At 42.3% G+C, this 18,732-nt stretch overlaps 1 protein-coding gene across 1 annotated transcript; it reads left to right on the forward strand.

Annotated features, from left to right (window-relative positions):
• The first annotated feature begins 218 nt into the window (after window positions 1-218).
• Window positions 219-18,242, forward strand: LOC133485361 (galactose-specific lectin nattectin-like). The gene is made up of 7 exons (XM_061788925.1): window positions 219-292; window positions 445-507; window positions 734-755; window positions 1,325-1,410; window positions 1,563-1,697; window positions 17,769-17,877; window positions 18,125-18,242. Exons 2-7 carry the CDS (start codon window positions 445-447, stop codon window positions 18,193-18,195), a joined length of 486 nt encoding a protein of 161 aa, XP_061644909.1. The 5' UTR covers window positions 219-292; the 3' UTR covers window positions 18,196-18,242.
• Window positions 18,243-18,732: the final 490 nt, after the last annotated feature.

Raw genomic sequence — 18,732 nt, forward strand, 5'->3', positions numbered from 1 at the left:
GACAAATTAACCTATCATTAGCATGTGTGTATCAAAAGTGTGCTAGTTCGTTATACAAACAAAACAAAGAAATGAGCCATGAATTCCTTTAGGCACGCCTTTGTTATAACGACGTCGCTGCCTGATGTTTTTCATCATGTGTCAAGAGCCAGGTGGTAATTATTAGCTCATTTGAGGCTGAGACAAATACAATTAAGATTGACAGGACATCAGTCAAGTGCTGACATGTTTAAAGGCTGCTCTTTTCTGTCCTCAGTTAATTCGCCAAGCATCAGGCATCACAACAGCAAAGGTAAGATTTCACGTCACATCAACTTTTATGTTTTTATATATACTAAATCTTGAATTTTCTAAATTCAGTTGATCAATAATTGTTATTTGTTAATTGTGAATCCAAACCCGTGCAGCCATTATTGTAATATGTATTTTGTTCTCATTCCACAGATGGCTTTTGGTCCTCACTTGTTGTTGCTCTTGTGTGGTATCAGTGGACTGTTGACTGGAACTGTAAGTAAAAGGATGTTATATATAGACCACTTGCTGATTTGGGCAGAAATGTACTTAAAATAAAAAAATCTACTAAGTCAGTGCTACAGTATATGAGCAATGACGATTTGAATTATTTCTATTCATATTCTACCCTATATTAGCTGTTGTGTTTTCTAAATTAACATGATAAACAATTTACAGTATAATTTGATTTATACAGCGTTTCCCCTTCCCTTTCTCATAGTGGGCTTTTGCTTTAAAGACAGGTTAGTAACTATTTTCTATACCACTACACTTTTTAATTTATGTTTCAGAATTGTGAGACATGGTGCAAGAAGCGGGACTCACTCTGAACCGATAATCAGTCAATCACATGGCTGACTTTAAGAGACAGACATTCATGCTCACATTCACACTGATAGACAATTATGAGTCTGTAATTAAGATAAAAAAAGGGTCAGTCTGAAAGACAGCACAGATGCACGCATCATTGAAGCAAAAGAACTGGCGCTTGGCACAAGATCGATGAAAGCTGTGGTCTACCACAACAAAAGCGAATCCTGGGTGCCGGCTGTGGCATGACACCCTTGAGACAGTCCAGTATGTAACACCAGTGTGTAAAATGCATACAGGTACCATATACTATACATTTTTATGGAGGAAGCCAGAGTACCCAGAGAAAACCACATGGCCACAGAGAGAACATGCAGAACAAAACTACACACAGAAAGACCACAGTCGAAATTCAAACTCAGAACCTTCTTGCTGTAAGGCACAAACTCCTAATCAGACATCTGCTGTCTTCAATTTCTCTGTTCTACAAAATATGTTGCAGATCAGTATTGCCCTCCACGCTGGACTCAGTTGGACAACCGCTGTATAATCTTTCAAAATGAGAAATTAACTTTTGCTCTTGCTGAGGTACATTATTTGGTGACACACCACACATTAGTAGTCTTGTGCGCATTAAATGAAAATTTATAATCCAACTCTTTTTTTAAGGAGAGGTGTGGGGGGGATAAATCCTGTTTATTTTGTGATTTACTTTGTTACTACTGTTTTCATCCCATTAGACTGTTTGCAACATTCTTGGTGGAAACCTGGTTTCAATCCACAATAATCTGGAAAATGAAGTAGTTCGCCACCTGATTCTGGCAGGGGCTGGATCTTTTAGGCGTTCTTGGATTGGACTCCATGACCGGGTCAAGGTAAAATATGTTTTTGTTGTTTAATGGAGACTTTTACATAAATTTTATTATTATAAAGTCACCCCGTGAGATTCTCATTTTAGAAGGGGTCTAACACAGAAATACAATAAATACATTTTAAACAACAATATAACGCAAAGATTCACACAACCAAACCTCTCCCTATACTAGTCACGCAGCCCTCCCTACCAGTCAGACGTAAACTACCAGAATATATGCCCATCTAAAACAGAACTGCATGCATGAGTTACAACAGAAATATATAACCATAGGTCATACATGCACATGCCGTGACATTCATATAACATGACTAAAGATGCGGCACACATTTTCAATGGGAGACAGGTCTGGACTGCAGGTAGGCCAGTCTAGTACCTGCACTCTTTTACTACGAAGCCACGCTGTTGTAACATGTCCAGAATGTGGTTTGGCATTGTCTTGCTGAAATAAGCAGGGGCGTCCATGAAAAAGATGCCAATGCAGCCCTATGGGGGGCAAATGCAGCCCTATGGGGGGCACAAGCCAGTGCAAACTGTATGCCGGATAAATGCAGAGGGTTGCGTCAGGAAGGGCATCCGGCTTCAAACTTTGCCAAACAAATATGAGAGTTCATCGAAAGAATTCCATACCGGATCGGTCGTGGCCCTGGTTAACAACGTCCGCCACCGGTGCCGTCAACCTGAAGGGCGGCGTTGGCAATTCAGCTACTGTTGGTCGAAGTCGAAGAAGAAGAAGAGCTGCAAATTGGGTTCTTCGGCAGAAAGAGAAGAGGAAAGGACAGAGCCTAATACTGTATGTGGGGACTTTGAATGTTGGGACTATGACAGGAAAATCTCGGGAGTTGGTTGACTGATGATTAGGAGAAAGGTTGATATATTGTGTGTCCAGGAGACCAGGTGGAAAGGCTGTAAGGCTAGAAATTTAGGGGCAGGGTTTAAATATTTTACCATGGTGTAGATGGGAAGAGAAATGGAGTCGGGGTTATTTTAAAAGACGAGTTGGCTAAGAATGTCTTGGAGGTGAAAAGAGTATCAGATCGAGTGATGAGGCTGAAACTTGAAACTGAGGGTGTTATGTATAATGTTATTAGTGGCTATGCCCCACAGGTAGGATGTGACCTAGCGGTGAAAGAGAAATTCTGGAAGGAGCTAGACGAAGTAGTTCTGAGCATCCCAGACAGAGGGAGAGAGTCGTGATTGGTGCAGATTGTAATGGACATGTTGGTGAAGGAAATAGGGGTGATGAAGAAGTGATGGGTAAGTACGGCATCCAGGAAAGGAACTTGGAGGCACAGATGGTGGTAGACTTTGCAAAAAGGATGCAAATGGCTGTAGTGAACATTTTTTTCCAGAAGAGGCAGGAACATAGGGTGACCTACAAGAGCGGAGGTAGAAGCACACAGGTGGATTTCATCTTGTGCAGACAATGTAATCTGAAGGAGGTTACTGACTGCAAGGTTGTGGTAGGAGAGAGTGTGGCTAGACAGCATAGGATGGTGGTAGAAGCTGAGACAGGACGAGTGTAGCTTTTCGGGAAGAGGTGAGACAGGCTCTCGGTGGATGGGAGGAGCTTCCAGAAGACTGGACCGCTGCAGCCAAGGTGATCAGAGAGGCAGGCAGGAGAGTACTTGGTGTATCTTCTGGCAGGAAAGGAGAGAAGGAGACTTGGTGGTGGAACAGGAAATCATACAAGGAAATAGGTTAGCTAAGAAGAAGTGCGACACTGAGAGGACAGAGGAGAGGCGAAAGGAATACATTGAGATGCGACACAGGGCAAAGGTAGAGGTGGCAAAGGCCAAACAAGAAGCATATGATGACATGTATGGCAGGTTGGACACTAAAGAAGGAGAAAAGGATCTATACAGGTTGGCCAGACAGAGGGATTGAGGACTTGTTCAGAAGGTTAGGGTGATTAAGGATAGAGATGGAAATATGTTGACTGGTGCCAGTAGTGTGCTTACTCGATGGAAAGAATACTTCGAGGAGTTGATGAATGAGGAAAATGAGACAGAAGGGAGAGGAGAAGAGGCAAGTGTGGTGGACCAGGAAGTGGCAATGATTATTAAGGGAGAAGTTAGAAAAGGATTAAAGAGGATGAAATATGGAAAGGCAGTCGGTCCTGATGACATTCATGTGGAGGTATGGAAGCATCTAGGAGAGGTGGCTGTGGAGTTTTTGACCAGCTTGTTCAATAGAATTCTAGCGCGTGAGAAGATGCCTGAGGAATGGAGGGAAAGTCTGCTGGTGCCCATTTTTAAGAACAAGGGTGATGTGCAGAGCTGTGGGAACTATAGAGGAATAAAGTTGATGAGCCAAACATTGAAGTTATGGGAAAGAGTAATGGAGGCTAGACTCAGGACAGAAGTGAGTATTTGCAAGCAAGAGTATGGTTTCATGCCTCGAAAGTGTACCACAGATGAATTATTTGCCTTGAGGATGTTGATGGAAAAGTACAGAGAAGGTCAGAAGGAGATACATTCTGTCTTTGTAGATCTAGAGAAAGCTTATGACAGCGTCCCCAGAGAGGAACTATGGTACTGCATGCGGAAGTCTGGAGTGGCAGAGAAGTATGTTAGAATAATACAGGACATGTACGAGGGCAGCAGAACAGCGGTGAGGTGTGATGTAGGTGTGACAGATGAATTTAAGGTGGAGGTGGACTGCATCAGGGATCAGCTCTGAACCCCTTCCTGTTTGCAGTGGTGATGGATAGGCTGACAGATGAGGTTAGACTGGAATCCCCGTGGACCACGATGTTTGCAGATTACATTGTGATCTGCAGTGAAAGCAGGGAGCAGGTGGAGGAACAATTAGAAAGATGGAGGCATGCACTGGAAAGCAGAGAAATTAAGATTAGCCGAAGTAAGACAGAATATATGTGCATGAATGAGAGGGGTCGTGGGGGAAGAGTAAAGCTACAGGGAGAAGAGATAGCAAGGGTGGAGGACTTTAAATACTTGGGGTCAACCGTTCAGTGCAATGGTGAGTGTGGTCAGGAAGTGAAGAAACAAGTCCAAGCCGGTAGGAACGAGTGGAGGAAGGTCTCAGGTGTGTTATGTGACAGAAGAGTCTCTGCAAAATGAAGGGCAAAGTTTATAAAACAATGGTGATGCCAGCCATGATGTACGGATTAGAGACAGTGGCACTGAAGAGACAACAGGAAGCAGAGTTGGAGGTGGCGGAAATTAAGATGTTGAGGTTCGCTCTCGGAGTGACCAGGTTGGATAAATTTAGAAATTAGCTCATCAGAGGGACAGTCAAGGTTCAATGTTTTGGAGACAAACTTAGAGAGAGCAGACTTCGATGGTTTGGACACATCCAGAGGAGAAATAGTGAGTATGTTGGTAGGAGGATGATGAGGATGGAGCTGCCAGGCAAGAGAGCTAGAGGAAGACCAAAGAGAAGCTTGATGAATGTCGTGAGGGAAGACATGAGGGCAGTTGGTGTTCGAGAAGAGGATGCAGGAGATAGGCTCACATGGAAAAGGATGACGCGCTGTGGCGACCCCTAAAGGGACAAGCCGAAAGGAAAATAAGAAGTCCATGAAAAAGGTGTCGCTTGGATGGCAGCATGTTTCTCCAAAACCTGTATGTACCTTTCAGCATTAATGGTGCCTTCACAGATGTGTAAGTTACCCATGCCATTGGCACTAACACAGCCCTATACCATCACAGATGCTGGCTTTTGAACTTTGCATCCGTAACAGTCCGGATGGTTCTTTTCCTCTTTGGCCCGGAGGACACATCGTCCACAATTTCCAAAAACAATTTGAAATGCGGACTCGTCGGACCACAGAACACTTTGCCACTTTGCATCGGTCCATCTTAGATGAGCTCGGGCCCAGAGAAGCCGGCGGTGTTGCTGGGTGTTGTTGATAAATGGCTTTTGCTTTGCATAATAGAGTTTCAAGTTGCACTTACGGCTGTAGCGCCGAACTGTATTTACTGACATTGGTTTTCTGAAGAGTTCCTGAACCCATGTGGTGATATACTTTCCACATTGATGTCGGTTTTTGATGCGGTTCCGCCTGAGGGATCGAAGGTCACGGGCATTCAATGTTGGTTTTCGGCCGCTTACATGCAGTGACTTCTCCAGATTCTCTGAACCTTTTGATGATATTATGGGCCGTAGATGACGAAATCCCTAAATTCCTTGCAATGGTCCGTTGAGGAACATTTTCCTTAAACTGTTCGACTATTTTCCCAGGCACTTGTTCACAAAGAACCTCACCCCATCTTTGCTTGTGAATTACTGAGCAATTCAGGGAATTTCCTTTTATACACAATCATGGCACTCACCTGTTCCCAATTAGCCTGTTCACCTGTGGGATGTTCGAACCAGGTGTTTGATGAGCATTCCTCAACTTTCTCATTCTTTTTTGCCACCTGTCCCAGCTTTTTTGGAACGTGTTGCAGCCATAAAATTCTAAGTTAATGATTATTTGCTAAAAACAATAAAGTTTATCAGTTTGAACATTAAATATCTTGTCTTTGTAGTGTATTCTATTAAATATAGGTTGAACAAGATTTGCAAATCATTGTATTATGTTTTTATTTATGCTTAACACAATGTCCCAAGGCGGCACGGTGGACGACTGGTTAGAGCGTCAGCCTCACGGTTCTGAGGACCCGGGTTCAGTCCCCGGCCCCGCCTGTGTGGGGTTTGCATGTTCTCCCCGTGCCTGCGTGGGTTTTCTCAGGGCACTCCGGTTTCCTCCCACATCCCAAAAACATTCATTAATTGGAGACTCTAAATTGCCCGTAGGTGTGACTGTGAGTGTGACTGGTTGTTTGTTTGTATGTGCCCTGCGATTGGCTGGCAACCAGTTCAGGGTGTACCCCGCCTCTTTCCCGATGACAGCTGGGATAGGCTCCAGCACGCCCGCGACCCTAGTGAGGAGAAGTGGCTCAGAAAATGGATGGATGGACAATGTCCCAACTTCATTGGAATTGGGGTTGTATTTAAAACCATGTTGTCCAATTTCAGCCCTTGGTGTAGGGACATTAAAGAAAAGGATCTCTGTATTTTTGTTATCAGGGTCAAAATATTGTTTTAAGGAAAATTCAAGCAATTACATTTTAAGACAAATTGCAGCCAACGAGAATGCCTCCTTTATTTGGGTTTGAGCCACTCCTCCAATTCAGACATGCTTCAATGATGTGACATATAAGGACACCTTAGGACAAATCTAGTAAGACTATTACAGACAACTTTAAGAGGATAGACATTTGAGCCTGATGTGTTCTGATACACTATATCTGTATAATCTAAAATTGGAAATAATAGCTGTGAGACAATTATTTTCCGAAATTGAATGCTGAAACAATTGATGGAACGGCACAGTAGTCTCAAACTGCAATTTATCTTCTGCACAACTGAATCAATGTGAAATTTAAAAGAAAGTTGAGGGTCAAGCCAAAAGCCCAGATATTAATATTTCTCGACTTTCTCAAGGAGAGAGCCATCAAGGAAGGTAACCGACAAAGGTAAGTAATTTATTCTTAAGGAAAAGAGCATACTGTAAGACTTATTAGTAAGTCATCTTATTTTGATTAAGCTATTTTTGAACTGAGTTAAATCTGCCTGTAATATATACTGTATATAACTGTGTCATCTACATACAATAGAGTATGACAGTCCAAGCAGATTTTAGACAAATCATAGATAAAGATAAAGAAAAGTAATAGCCCCTGGGGTACACCATTCTCAGTGGTGAGAAAATCTGACTGGCCGCCATGGTAAGAAACATACTGCTGTCTGTGATCAAAGTACAAGTTAAATCAGATGAAGTGCTTCTCTGGATAGGGCATGTAGTTTGTGAAAGAGGAGATAGTGACTGACTGTATCAAATGCTTTAGTTAGGTCTATAAATATTGTTCCCAAACTCATGCTCTTATCAAAAGAAGTGAATACATCATATGGAAATTTAATTAGTGTAGTAGTTTTAGAGAACCTTCATCTAAAGCCTGATGGGGGTGGAGATAATAATTTACTGTATATTGAAGTCATGAATATATTGTGACAGTTGGTTAAAAAAACAGTTTTCAAATATCTTTGCTATGCTATTAGTAATAAAGATATAGAGGTATCGAGGTATATAATTCTCAAGGTCATGAGGATCACCACCTTTGTGTAGAGGGGTAACTTTGACATTTTTCCAACTAATTGGTACTTCACATGGAGATAAGGATAAATGAAACAGCTTAGAGAGCGGATATGACAAAACATGAGGAGCAATCTTCAAAAACTTTATCTCCAAACCATCAGAGCCGGCACTACCAGAGCTCATTTCATGAAATACCTGTTCAACATCTGCTGAACAATTTACTGGAGGAAAAGGAGCTGCCACAAACATTGTTATTTAGAGGATCATCGGCATGAGGCGTTTCTGATGATGGTGATCTACATATAGATGAGAAGTGCTGACTGAAAGTACTAGTAACTCTGTGAGGATCTTTAAATACAGTATGTCGTTACCAATTGTAATATGATTAGTACTATTAATATTTTTTTTCAGTATGCTGTTGTCTTTTCCAAAATTGCGTAAAGTTATTGAAGTCATTAATTAATCAATCCTTATAATAGCTAGACTAGGCAGAAAATTGTTTTGGTTGTACAGCTTGTCCTCAGATGTGTATGTGTATACCTCTTCCGATCGATTGGATCATTTGTGCGGCGCTACTTTTTGCCAAGCTTTATCACTCTGTTTATAAAAATGTATGAGCTCGTCACTAATCCAAAATGCCTGCCCTAAACCTTGATAGTCATCCACCGTGCATGTTTATCAATAATACTTATCAGTTCAGTATAAAGGAAGTCCCAAGCTTTTGACACTCGAATCAATCAGACTCACTGTTCACCACACAGGATACCTTTCTTTTCAGTCGTTTACACAAAACATTCAATTCATATTCCTAGGATGGTCACACTTAGTTCATTAATAAAAATCAACACAATCTAATTGCTGTACATTAACAAAATCTAAATTATCAAACACCTGCGATGCAGCATCATATCGGACAGCAACGATTTACAATATAAAGGAACAGGATCTAGAGTCTGAAACTTTGGTCCATATCTTGGTCAATTAACCTTGGAAATTAACCCAGCCATTTTGATCAAGGAGAGGGTAGCCTTCCTCCGCCTTCGGGTGGGGCGACGGCTCCTGACTGTTGTTTGTGGCTATGCACCAAACAGCAGTTCAGAATACCCACCCTTTTTGGAGTCCTCGGAGGGGGTGCTGGAGAGCGCTCCTGTTGGGGACTCCACCATTCTGCTGGGTGACTTCAATGCTCACGTGGGCAATGACAGTGAGACCTGGAAAGGCGTGATTGGGAGGAACGACCCCCCTTCGATCAGAACCCGAGCGGTGTTCTGTTATTGGCCTTCTGTCCTCATCACGGATTGTCCATAACAAACACCATGTTCAAGCATAAGTGTCCACACGTGCACTTGGCACCAGGACACCCGAGGTCGCAATTCGATGATCGACTTTGTGGTCGTGTCATCGGACTTGCGGGCGCATGTGTTGGACACTCGGGTGAAGAGAGGGGCGAAGCTGTCAACTGATCACCACCTTGTGGTGAGTTGGTTCCGATGGTGGGGGAAGATGCCGGTCCGACGTGGCAGGCCCAAACGTATTGTGAGGGTCTGCTGGGAACGTCTGGTGGAATCCCCTGTCAGAAGGAGTTTCAACTCCCAGGTCCGACAGAACTTTGCTCATGTTCCGGAGGAGGTGGGCTACATCAAGTCCGATTGTACCATGTTCCGTGCCTCCATTGCTGAGGCAGCCGACCGGAGCTGTGGCCGTAAGGTGGTTGGTGCCTGTCGTGGCGGCAAGAATAATGAGTGAGTCTGGGTGTTTTTTTTTTTGTTCAATTTTGTTTACTTGTTCAGTGACCATTGGCAGTGTGGCATTCGTGTTAGCTTGACACGGAATGTAAAGACCGGCGAGAATGAACAATGTGAACACATGAGGGGAGTAGAATGGCTTACAGTTCACCTGTTGGGGACTCCACCATTCTGCTGGGTGACTTCAATGCTCACGTGGGCAATGACAGTGAGACCTGGAAAGGCGTGATTGGGAGGAACGACCCTGTGTGTGCTGAGCTCTGTGACCTCAGTACACCATTTTCCGTTGATATAGAAGCATATCCCGCCGCCTTTTGATTTCCCCAATAACTCCATGACACGGTATGGCGGGTGAAGATGGAAGCCAGGAAGCATTACGGCGCCATCGGGGACATGTTCACAAACCCACGTCTCCGTAAACCTGATTGAAATACCGTTGCATTACCGCAAGAGACCAATTCCCACCAAGTTTCCCAGGAATCTTGCTGAATTGCAACAGTTTGTTCAAGAGGAATGGTCCAAAATTTATCCTTTTCGTTGTCAACTTTGCACGTCTAAACTGCAACGAGAGGAAACGTTTGGTTGAGGTTATTGCTGCCAAAGGAGGGTCAACCAGTTATTAAATCCAAGTGATAACTTAATTTTTCCTGTCCGTCCTGTGAATGTTAACAACTTATTTTAATAAAAATATGAAAACATATTTTAGTGTGTTGTATTGGTTCAATCAGACTTTGTTTGTTTATTCTTGTCATTGAGATTAACATCAGATTACATTTTATCAGTGGCCGGCGGTGAGTTTGGGACCTGGGCCTTCAGTGACCTAATCCACCTCTGAATAACACAATCACGTCGTAAAAATAATGTACAAAAACGCAAGACAAGTTTTGAGATTTTGTGTGTCTGTGTGTATATACAGAAGCTGGAATAAGTATTTAAAATGTCACAATTTTTCTCACTAAATACACTTCCAAAGGCGCTATTGACCTGAAAATTTCATCAGATCTTGGGAACAACCCAAGTAATCCACACATACAGAGAAAGTAGAACAAATAAGATCAGAAATTACATTGTGTGTAAAATGTGAAATGACACAGGGAAAAAGTACTGAACGCATAAAAAAAGAGAGGTGCAAAAAGGCATGGAAAGCCTAGACAACACCTATCAATAATCAAACAGCAATCCTGTCCCTTGTCAGTGCAAATTGATGGCCCACAAAAAGGTCTCATTGCCAAGATTTGAGTCAAGACACGACTCATGATGGGTAAGAGCAGGGAGCTGTCTCAAGATCACCGTAAATAAATTGTTGCAAAACATAACAATGGCATTGGTTACATGAACATATCTAAGCTTCTAAACATTCCAGTGAGCTCGGTTGGGGCCATAATCATAAGCCAATCATACCACCATAAATTTGCCTCGATCAGGTGCAAGATTTCTGACAGAGGAGTGCAAAGAATAATCAGAAGAGTTGTCCAAGAGCCAAGGACCACCTGTGGAGAGCTTCAAAATGACCTGGAATTAGCAGGTACTGTTGTCATAAGGAAATCAGTGAGTAATGTACTCCACCTCCGTGCCCTGTATTCACGCTCATCACACAAGACCCCATTGCTGGAAAAAAAAGCATCTCAAAGCTCGTTCAAAGTTTGCTGAACAACATTTGAACAGGCCAGTTAAATACTGGGAGAATATAGTCTCGTCGGATGAGAGCAAATTTCTTTTGTTTGGATGCCATAATGCACACCACTTTTGAAAGAGAAATGGAACTGCACATCACCCTAATAACACCAAATCAACAGTGAGGAGGTGGGAACATGATGGTGTGGTCCTGCTTTTCAGCAAATGATACTGGTAAACTTCATATTATTGAAGGAAGGATGAATGGGCAAATGTACCAAGACATTCTTGACAAAAATCTTCAATGGGATTGGCTCCATTTAAAAGATGATGAAAATGTAACAAGTGTGTATATTTCAGCAGGATAATGATCCTAAACATACTGCCAACGAAGCTCTCAATTGGTTTCAAAGAAAAAAAAATAAACGGCCCAGCCAATCACCTGACTTGAATCCAATCAAAAATCTATTGAAAGAACTGAAACTCAACGTCCATAAAAGAAGCCAATGGAACTTTCAAGATTTTAAAATCACACCAGAGTAATACATGAGACTAGTTTCTCCATACTGTCTTTGGAAACAAAGGCTTTTGTACAAAGTATTACATAAATACCAGTTGCCATGTTCAATACTTTTTCCCTGTGTTATTTCACATTTTTAGACACAACTTCTGCGCATATTTCTTCTACTTTCTTTGTAGTTATGGATTACTTGGGTTGTTCCCAACATCTGGTGAAATGCTCATGTCAATAGAACCTTTGGAAATATATTTAATGATAAAATTGTGATGTGTTAAATACTTATTTCAGCCGCTGTATACAGTATATACATTGTATGTGTATATATATATATATATATATATATCAACTTTATCGCTCATCAAGTTTATTCCTCTATAGTTCCCACAGCTCTGCACATCACCCATGTTCTTAAAAATGGGCACCAGCACACTTTTCCTCCATCCTCAGGCATCTTCTCACCCGCTAGAATTCTGTTGAACAAGCTGGTCAAAAAATCCACAGCCACCTCTCCTAGATGCTTCCATTCCTCCACAGGAATGTCATCAGGACCAACTTACCCCTTACTAATCATTGCCACGTCCTGGTCCACCACACTTGCCTCTTCTACTCTTCCTTCTCTCTCATTTTCCTCAGAGATCAACTACTCAAAGTATTCTTTCCATCTATCCAGCACACTACTGGCACCAGTCAACACATTTCCATCTCTATCCTTAATCACCCTAACTGCTGCACATTCTTCCCATCTCTATCCCTCTGTCTGGCCAACCTGTATTGACCCTTTTCTCCTTCTTTCGAATCTAACCTGGCATACATGTCATCATATGCCTCTTGTTTGGCCTTTGCCACCTCTGCCTTTGCCCTACGTCGCATCTCAATGTATTCCTTTCGCCTCTCCTCGGTCTTCTAGGTGTTCCACTTCTTCTTAGATAACCTCTTTACTTGTATGATTTCCTGTACTGTCAGGTTTGACCACCAAGTCTCTTTCTCTCTTTCCTGCCAGAAGATACACCAAGTACTCTCCTGCCTGTCTCTCTAAACACCTTGGCAGTAGTGGTCCAGTCTTCTGGAAGCTCCTACTGTCCACCGAGAGCCTGTCTCAGCTCTTCCCAAAAGGCCGCACAACACTCTTCCTTTCTCAGCTTCCACCACATGGTTCTCTGCTCTGCCTTTGTCTTCTTATTCTTCCTCCCCGCCACCAGAGTCATTTTACACACAACCACCCTATGCTGTCTTGCCACACTCTCCTCTACCACTACCTTACAGTCAGTAACCTAATCGTCTGCACAAGATGTAATCCACCTGCGTGCTTCTACCTCCTCTCTTGTAGGTCACCCTATGTTCCTGCCTCTTCTGGAAGAAGGTTTACACTACAGCCCTTTCCATCCTTTTTGCAAAGTCTACCACCAACTGTCCCTCCAAATTCCTTTCCTGGATGCCGTACTTACCCATCACTTCGTCATCACCCCTGTTTCCTTCACCAGCATGTCCATTACAATCTGCACCAATCACGACTCTCTCTCTGTCTGGGATGCTCAGAACAACTTCATCAAGCTCCTTCCAGAATTTCTCTTTCACCTCTAGGTCACATCCTACCTGTGGGGCATAGCCGCTAATCACATCCATCCATCCATCCATCCATCCATTTTATCGGATATCATCGGGCAGGAGGCGGGGCACACCATGAACTGGTTGCCAGCCAATCACAGGGCACATACAAACAAACAACCATTCGCACTCACATTCACACCTACAGGCAATTTAGAGTCTCCAATTCATGCATGTTTTTGGGATGTGGGAGGAAACTGGAGAGCCAGGAGAAAACCCACACAAGCACGGGGAGAACATGCAAACTCCAAACAGGCGGGGCCGGGGATTGAACCCTGGTCCTCAGAACTGTGAGGCTGACGCTCTAACCAGTCGGTCACTGTGACGCCCATTATACATAACACCCTCAATTTCAAGTTTAAGCATCATCACTCGATCAGATACTCTTTTCAACTCCAAGACATTCTTAGCCAACTCTTCTTTTAAAATAAGCCCCTACTCCATTTCTCTTTCCATCTAGACCATTGTAAAATAATTTAAACCCTGCCCCTAAACTTCTAGCCTTACTGCCTTTCCACATGGGCTCCTGGACACACAATATATCAACCCTTCTCCTAATCCTTATGTCAACCAACTCCCGAGATTTTCCCAACATTCAAAGTCCCCACATTCACTTCTAGGCTCTTTGCTTTCCTCTTCTCTTTCTGCCTAAGGACCCACTTTCCAACTCTCCTTCATCTTCAACCCACAGTAGCTGCAGGTAAACGGTGCCGGGGCCGGACATTGTGTCCAAACCATCGAAGTCTGCTCTCTCTAACTTTAACTCCAAAACATCGAAACTTGGCTGTCCCTCTGATTAGCTCATTTCTAATTTTATCCAACCTGGTCACTCCGAGAGCGAACCTCAACATCTTCATTTCTCTGCTTCCTGTTGTCTCTTCAGTGCCACTGTCTCTAATCCGTACATCATGGCTGGCCTCACCACTGTTTTATAAACTTTGCCCTTCATCCTAGCAGAGACTCTTTTGTCTTGTTGTTGTTTCCCATTCTTGCTTGATATACAGCATCAGCTGTTCAACAGTCCGGGGTCTCCGTTGTCGTATTTTACGCTTCATAATGCGCCACACATTTTCAATGGGAGACAGGTCTGGACTGCAGGCAGGCCAATCTAGTTGTTCCAAACAGGTATTTGATGAGCATTCCTCAACTTTCTCAGTCTTTTTTGCCCCCTGTCCAAGCTTTTTTGGAACGTGTTCTAGCCATGAAATTCTAAGTTAATGATTATTTGCTAAAAAGAATCAAGTTTATCAGTTTGAACATTAAATAGGAGTTCGGTGAGGCCATAGGAACGACTTTCGGACGGCTTTGAGGAAATTCTTTTCCACCATCCGGCGTCTCAGGAGGGGGAAGCAGTGCACCATCAACACTGTGTTTAGTAGGGAAGGGGCACTGCTGACCTCAACTCAAGATGTTTTGAGTCGGTGGGCCAAATAGTTTGAAGACGTCCTCAATTCTACCAACACACCTTCCCAAGAGGAAGCAGAGTCTGGGAACTTCCCTATCTCTGGGCTAGAATTCACTGAGCTGGTAAAAAGCTCCTCGGTGGCAGGGCTCCAGGGGTGGAGAAGAGCCGCCCGGAATTCTTAAAGGCTCTGGATGTTGTAGGACTGTCCTGGTTGACACACCTCTGCAACATTGCATGGACATCGGGGACAGTACCTCTGGATTGGTAAGTGGTCCCCTTTTTAAGAGAGGGGACTGGAGAGTGTGTTCTAACTATCGGGGGATCACACTCCTCAGCCTTTCTGGTAAGATCTATTCAGGGCTTCTGGAGAGGAAGGTCCGTAAGGGAGTCGAATCTCAGATTCAGTGTGGTTTTTGTCTTGGCTGTGGAACAGTGAACCAGCTCTACACACTCAGCAGCGTCTTGGAGGATGCATGGGAGTTCGTCCAATCAGTCTACATAAGTTTTGTGGAGTTGGAGAAGGTGTTCGTTCCTCGGGGATTCCTGTGGAGAATACTCCAGGAGTTTGGTCCGCATTGCCAGCAGTAAATAGAACATGTTTCCAGTGACGGTTGGACTACACCAAGGCTGCCCTTTGTCACCGATTCTGTACATTACCTTCATGGACAGAATTTCTAGACACAGCCAAAGTGTTGAGGGGGTCCGGTTTGGCAACACCAGTATACCCATCCATCCATCCATTTTCGGAGCCGCTTCTCCTCACTAGGGTCACGGGCGTGCTGGAGCCTAACCCAGCTGTCATCGGGCAGGAGGCGGGGTACACCCTGAACTGGTTGCCAGCCAATCGCAGGGCAGGGGCCTGATATGTCATTTCCATTTATTTCAATGGGGAAAGATTATTTGAGATATGAGTGTTTTCAGTTACAAGCGTAGTCACGGAACAAATTAATCTTGCATCTCAAGGCACCAGTGTGTTATTAAAATGTTTATTTTTGCTGACAAACCGCTGCGCCACAGTTCAGCCCAGTTATTGGCGATAATGCACAGATGAGCTTAGGTTTGCATGATGTACCGGTACTAAAATAGTACCCCGGTATCTTGCCTTTAAAGACGGTGTTGTATCACATCTTTTCAGCATGTTGCCAATTGAGATCGGGAGGGTCCTCTATTCAAACACTCAATAAGCACCAGCACAAAGCAATGCGTGTTCAGAGTAACATGTCTGCTATAATTTGTTGTATTTTTGTAAAGCAAGTCTGCTGGGAGAGTGCCCCATGAGAAGATACTTGCCAGCAACAGCTAGTAAGGGGCCCGATGCGGTGATTCCTAACAGTGACAAGATGTCATTGCAGTGTTTAAGGCCCTGTACACACATAATGATTTTTCAAACCCTAATACATTGTTTATCTGTTAGAAGAAACACTACTGGAAATGTTGCATGAAGTTTCCTGAGTGTTGCTGAAGGGAGAGTCAATACTGACTTGCTTTGAAAAATACTTCTTGCCATCTGGGGAACCCAATTGTACAAAATATGACACCGGCTAGGACATTTGTTTTTATTTACTGCCGTGTCCTTGTTCCTCAGTTAGGTCGCTTCTTGATTAGCTACATTCCATTTCATGGGGTCAAGACTCAGGAGTAGTCTGTTTTCTCTACAAACATGAACATTTTTCATTATAAATATTGAACATGTTTAATATTTACGATTGTCTGCATGACCCGTTTCAGACCCTATTATCCGGCCAAATTCACTCTGCTGTTTGTCGTCCTTGGTCGAGAAAGGGCAAAATCGGGACAAAAACAAACCGATTATCTTTTTGTGTGCACCAGGCCGAAGCAGCACTTTTTCATTGATATGACTCAATATCAGGCATCTCTTGCAGCCCCTTTCAGCTGGGGGCCCTATGTTTGCCTGCCCTGCTACTGTGTCTCTGTTTTTGCCCTACCTAGAGCTTAACAATCAATACATACACAGGGATCTCGTTTAATGTGCCTCCCGCGTCTCTGACGCACAAAAATTAGCAGGAACGCAGGAAGCATATTCTTTTTGTGTCCATTTTCATTTCATTTGATTGACAGGCAAAGGTCTCATCACATCACAGTCCAGCAGCTCAAGGGCAGGCCTTATTTTATATTTCATCCTATATTTAACCAGGTAAAAGCTTATTGCGAGATAAAATCTCTTTTTCAACAGCCAAGAGACAGCAGAATTTATACAGGCAGCCAAAATTATACAGTACATAACACAACAACCTAAAGAAGACTAAAAAGACAAAAAAAAAACTGTGGTATTAAAATGTATGGCATCTGATTTAAAAACAGTGACAAAGCGCAAATGTGTTTGATTACATACATGGTGTCTTTTTAATTCATTCAAATTTGGCAGGCTTTAAGATATTTTTTGGGTCTCTTTAGTGGGTTAATGACTCTATACCTATGTGCCAAATGTTTAATATTTCTTTAAGTGCAATTTTTGCAAAAAGAGCCTGAGTGTGATTGATTTATATTTTTTATTTATCTCAGGTACTTTATTTATAGTTCTACATCACAATGCCAGGGTTTAATGTTCTTTAGAATTGAAAATTAATTGTTCTTAAAAAGGATGTACTTGAATTATTAAGCACTATAATGTCATTACATCGGTGGCATAAAAAACACATTAAAGATATTGTTTATCGTGAGAGTTTTGGGGAAAATATATCGTCCTAAAAAAATTGCGACTGTGTCAGGCTGAAACATAATGAGAGAGAGCAAGAGCAATGTATAGCATAAAAATCTCCAATATAGCAGGACCGCAAAGCAACAACCGTCATATAGCGGAAGACTACTGTACATAAACTGTATGTATTACGTGATGATAAATTGCAGTGACTCATTGTTTCCAGACATGTGCATCCTGGGACTCACATAGTTTCAAGTGTAAAATGAACTATGCAATACAGTATTTACAGGCAGGACATAAAGTCCGTCAAGTAATCAGTTTTATTCCTGAGCCACTTAAAATGTCTTTTTCATTGATTGTCAAACGATTTTTTTATTTTTGGTCTATAACAAAAAAAAGTGACTTTGTCTTTCAGGATGGAGAATTTTTATGGACAGATGGCTCACCCTTTGATTTCAATGACTGGGCGAATAACCGGCCAAGAATGAATACAAATCAAGACTGTACAGTGATAAACTTTCAAGGTATGAATGCTTTTTTCGTAATTATCTTCATGTGAAGAGGAAAGTATATCAATCTATAACCTTGTTTTGGAATTTTGAATATGAAGAATAGTTATTTTGATATTTGGTTGGTTTAAATTGTCTTCTGGTGTTGTAAACTTTTATTGCAGGTTGTCTGGTGTAAATGAATATTAATTAATTACAAACCTAATCAAGAATGTAGCAATACCATACTTAACATTTTGTGTTCATTTGTGTTTACTTACAGAGGCACCCTGGAATGATATTGAGTGTGCTAATCAAAGATCCTTTGTTTGTGCCAAAGATTTGAAACACTAGTAACAGAATCAGACTCAAGTTGTTTTTATTGCAGTGTGTTTTCCAATGTTTTGATGACTTTTTGCAAAATTTTTCACAATTGTTAGTTTTACGAATAGTCAAATAAAGGCTCAAAGGCTTTCTAATTCATATAATCTATTTGTGCATGTCTCTGTTTGCTTTTCTCATCATTCGTTTAAAAAAAAATACATTGCACTCTATGTTGCAGCTTGAGTTTAAGATGAGTTCTCTGGCTATACTTTCAGTGCCATCTTGACATGTGTCAGCAGGGCTGGACTGGGACAAAAATTTCACCTGACATTTTTGGCTTAGACTGTTTCCTCATAATTACCGGAGCACAACTGACTAGTGATTTACAGTATGTATGTGTTACCTGAAGGAATGTATTTTACTATTATCCTGGCCTGGCTGGACATGACAGTTACAGGTACAGTTTATAAGGTGGTAAATTGAAGTTCAGTAAATAAAAAAAAAAACACACACACACACACACAAACACCAATATCTAAGTAAGTAAAAAAAAAAAAAAAAACTGAA

The sequence above is a fragment of the Phyllopteryx taeniolatus genome, chromosome 11, assembly GCF_024500385.1.
Source record: "Phyllopteryx taeniolatus isolate TA_2022b chromosome 11, UOR_Ptae_1.2, whole genome shotgun sequence".
Lineage (NCBI taxonomy): Eukaryota > Metazoa > Chordata > Actinopteri > Syngnathiformes > Syngnathidae > Phyllopteryx > Phyllopteryx taeniolatus.

Bases quoted from the DNA above. Each gene is read 5' to 3' on its own strand.
- LOC133485361 (XM_061788925.1), top strand. From the start codon at position 445: ATGGCTTTTGGTCCTCACTTGTTGTTGCTCTTGTGTGGTATCAGTGGA. The intron at 1,411-1,562 runs GTACATTATTTG...TCATCCCATTAG, and splicing joins TAACTTTTGCTCTTGCTGAG to ACTGTTTGCAACATTCTTGG. The intron at 17,878-18,124 runs GTATGAATGCTT...GTTTACTTACAG, and splicing joins TACAGTGATAAACTTTCAAG to AGGCACCCTGGAATGATATT.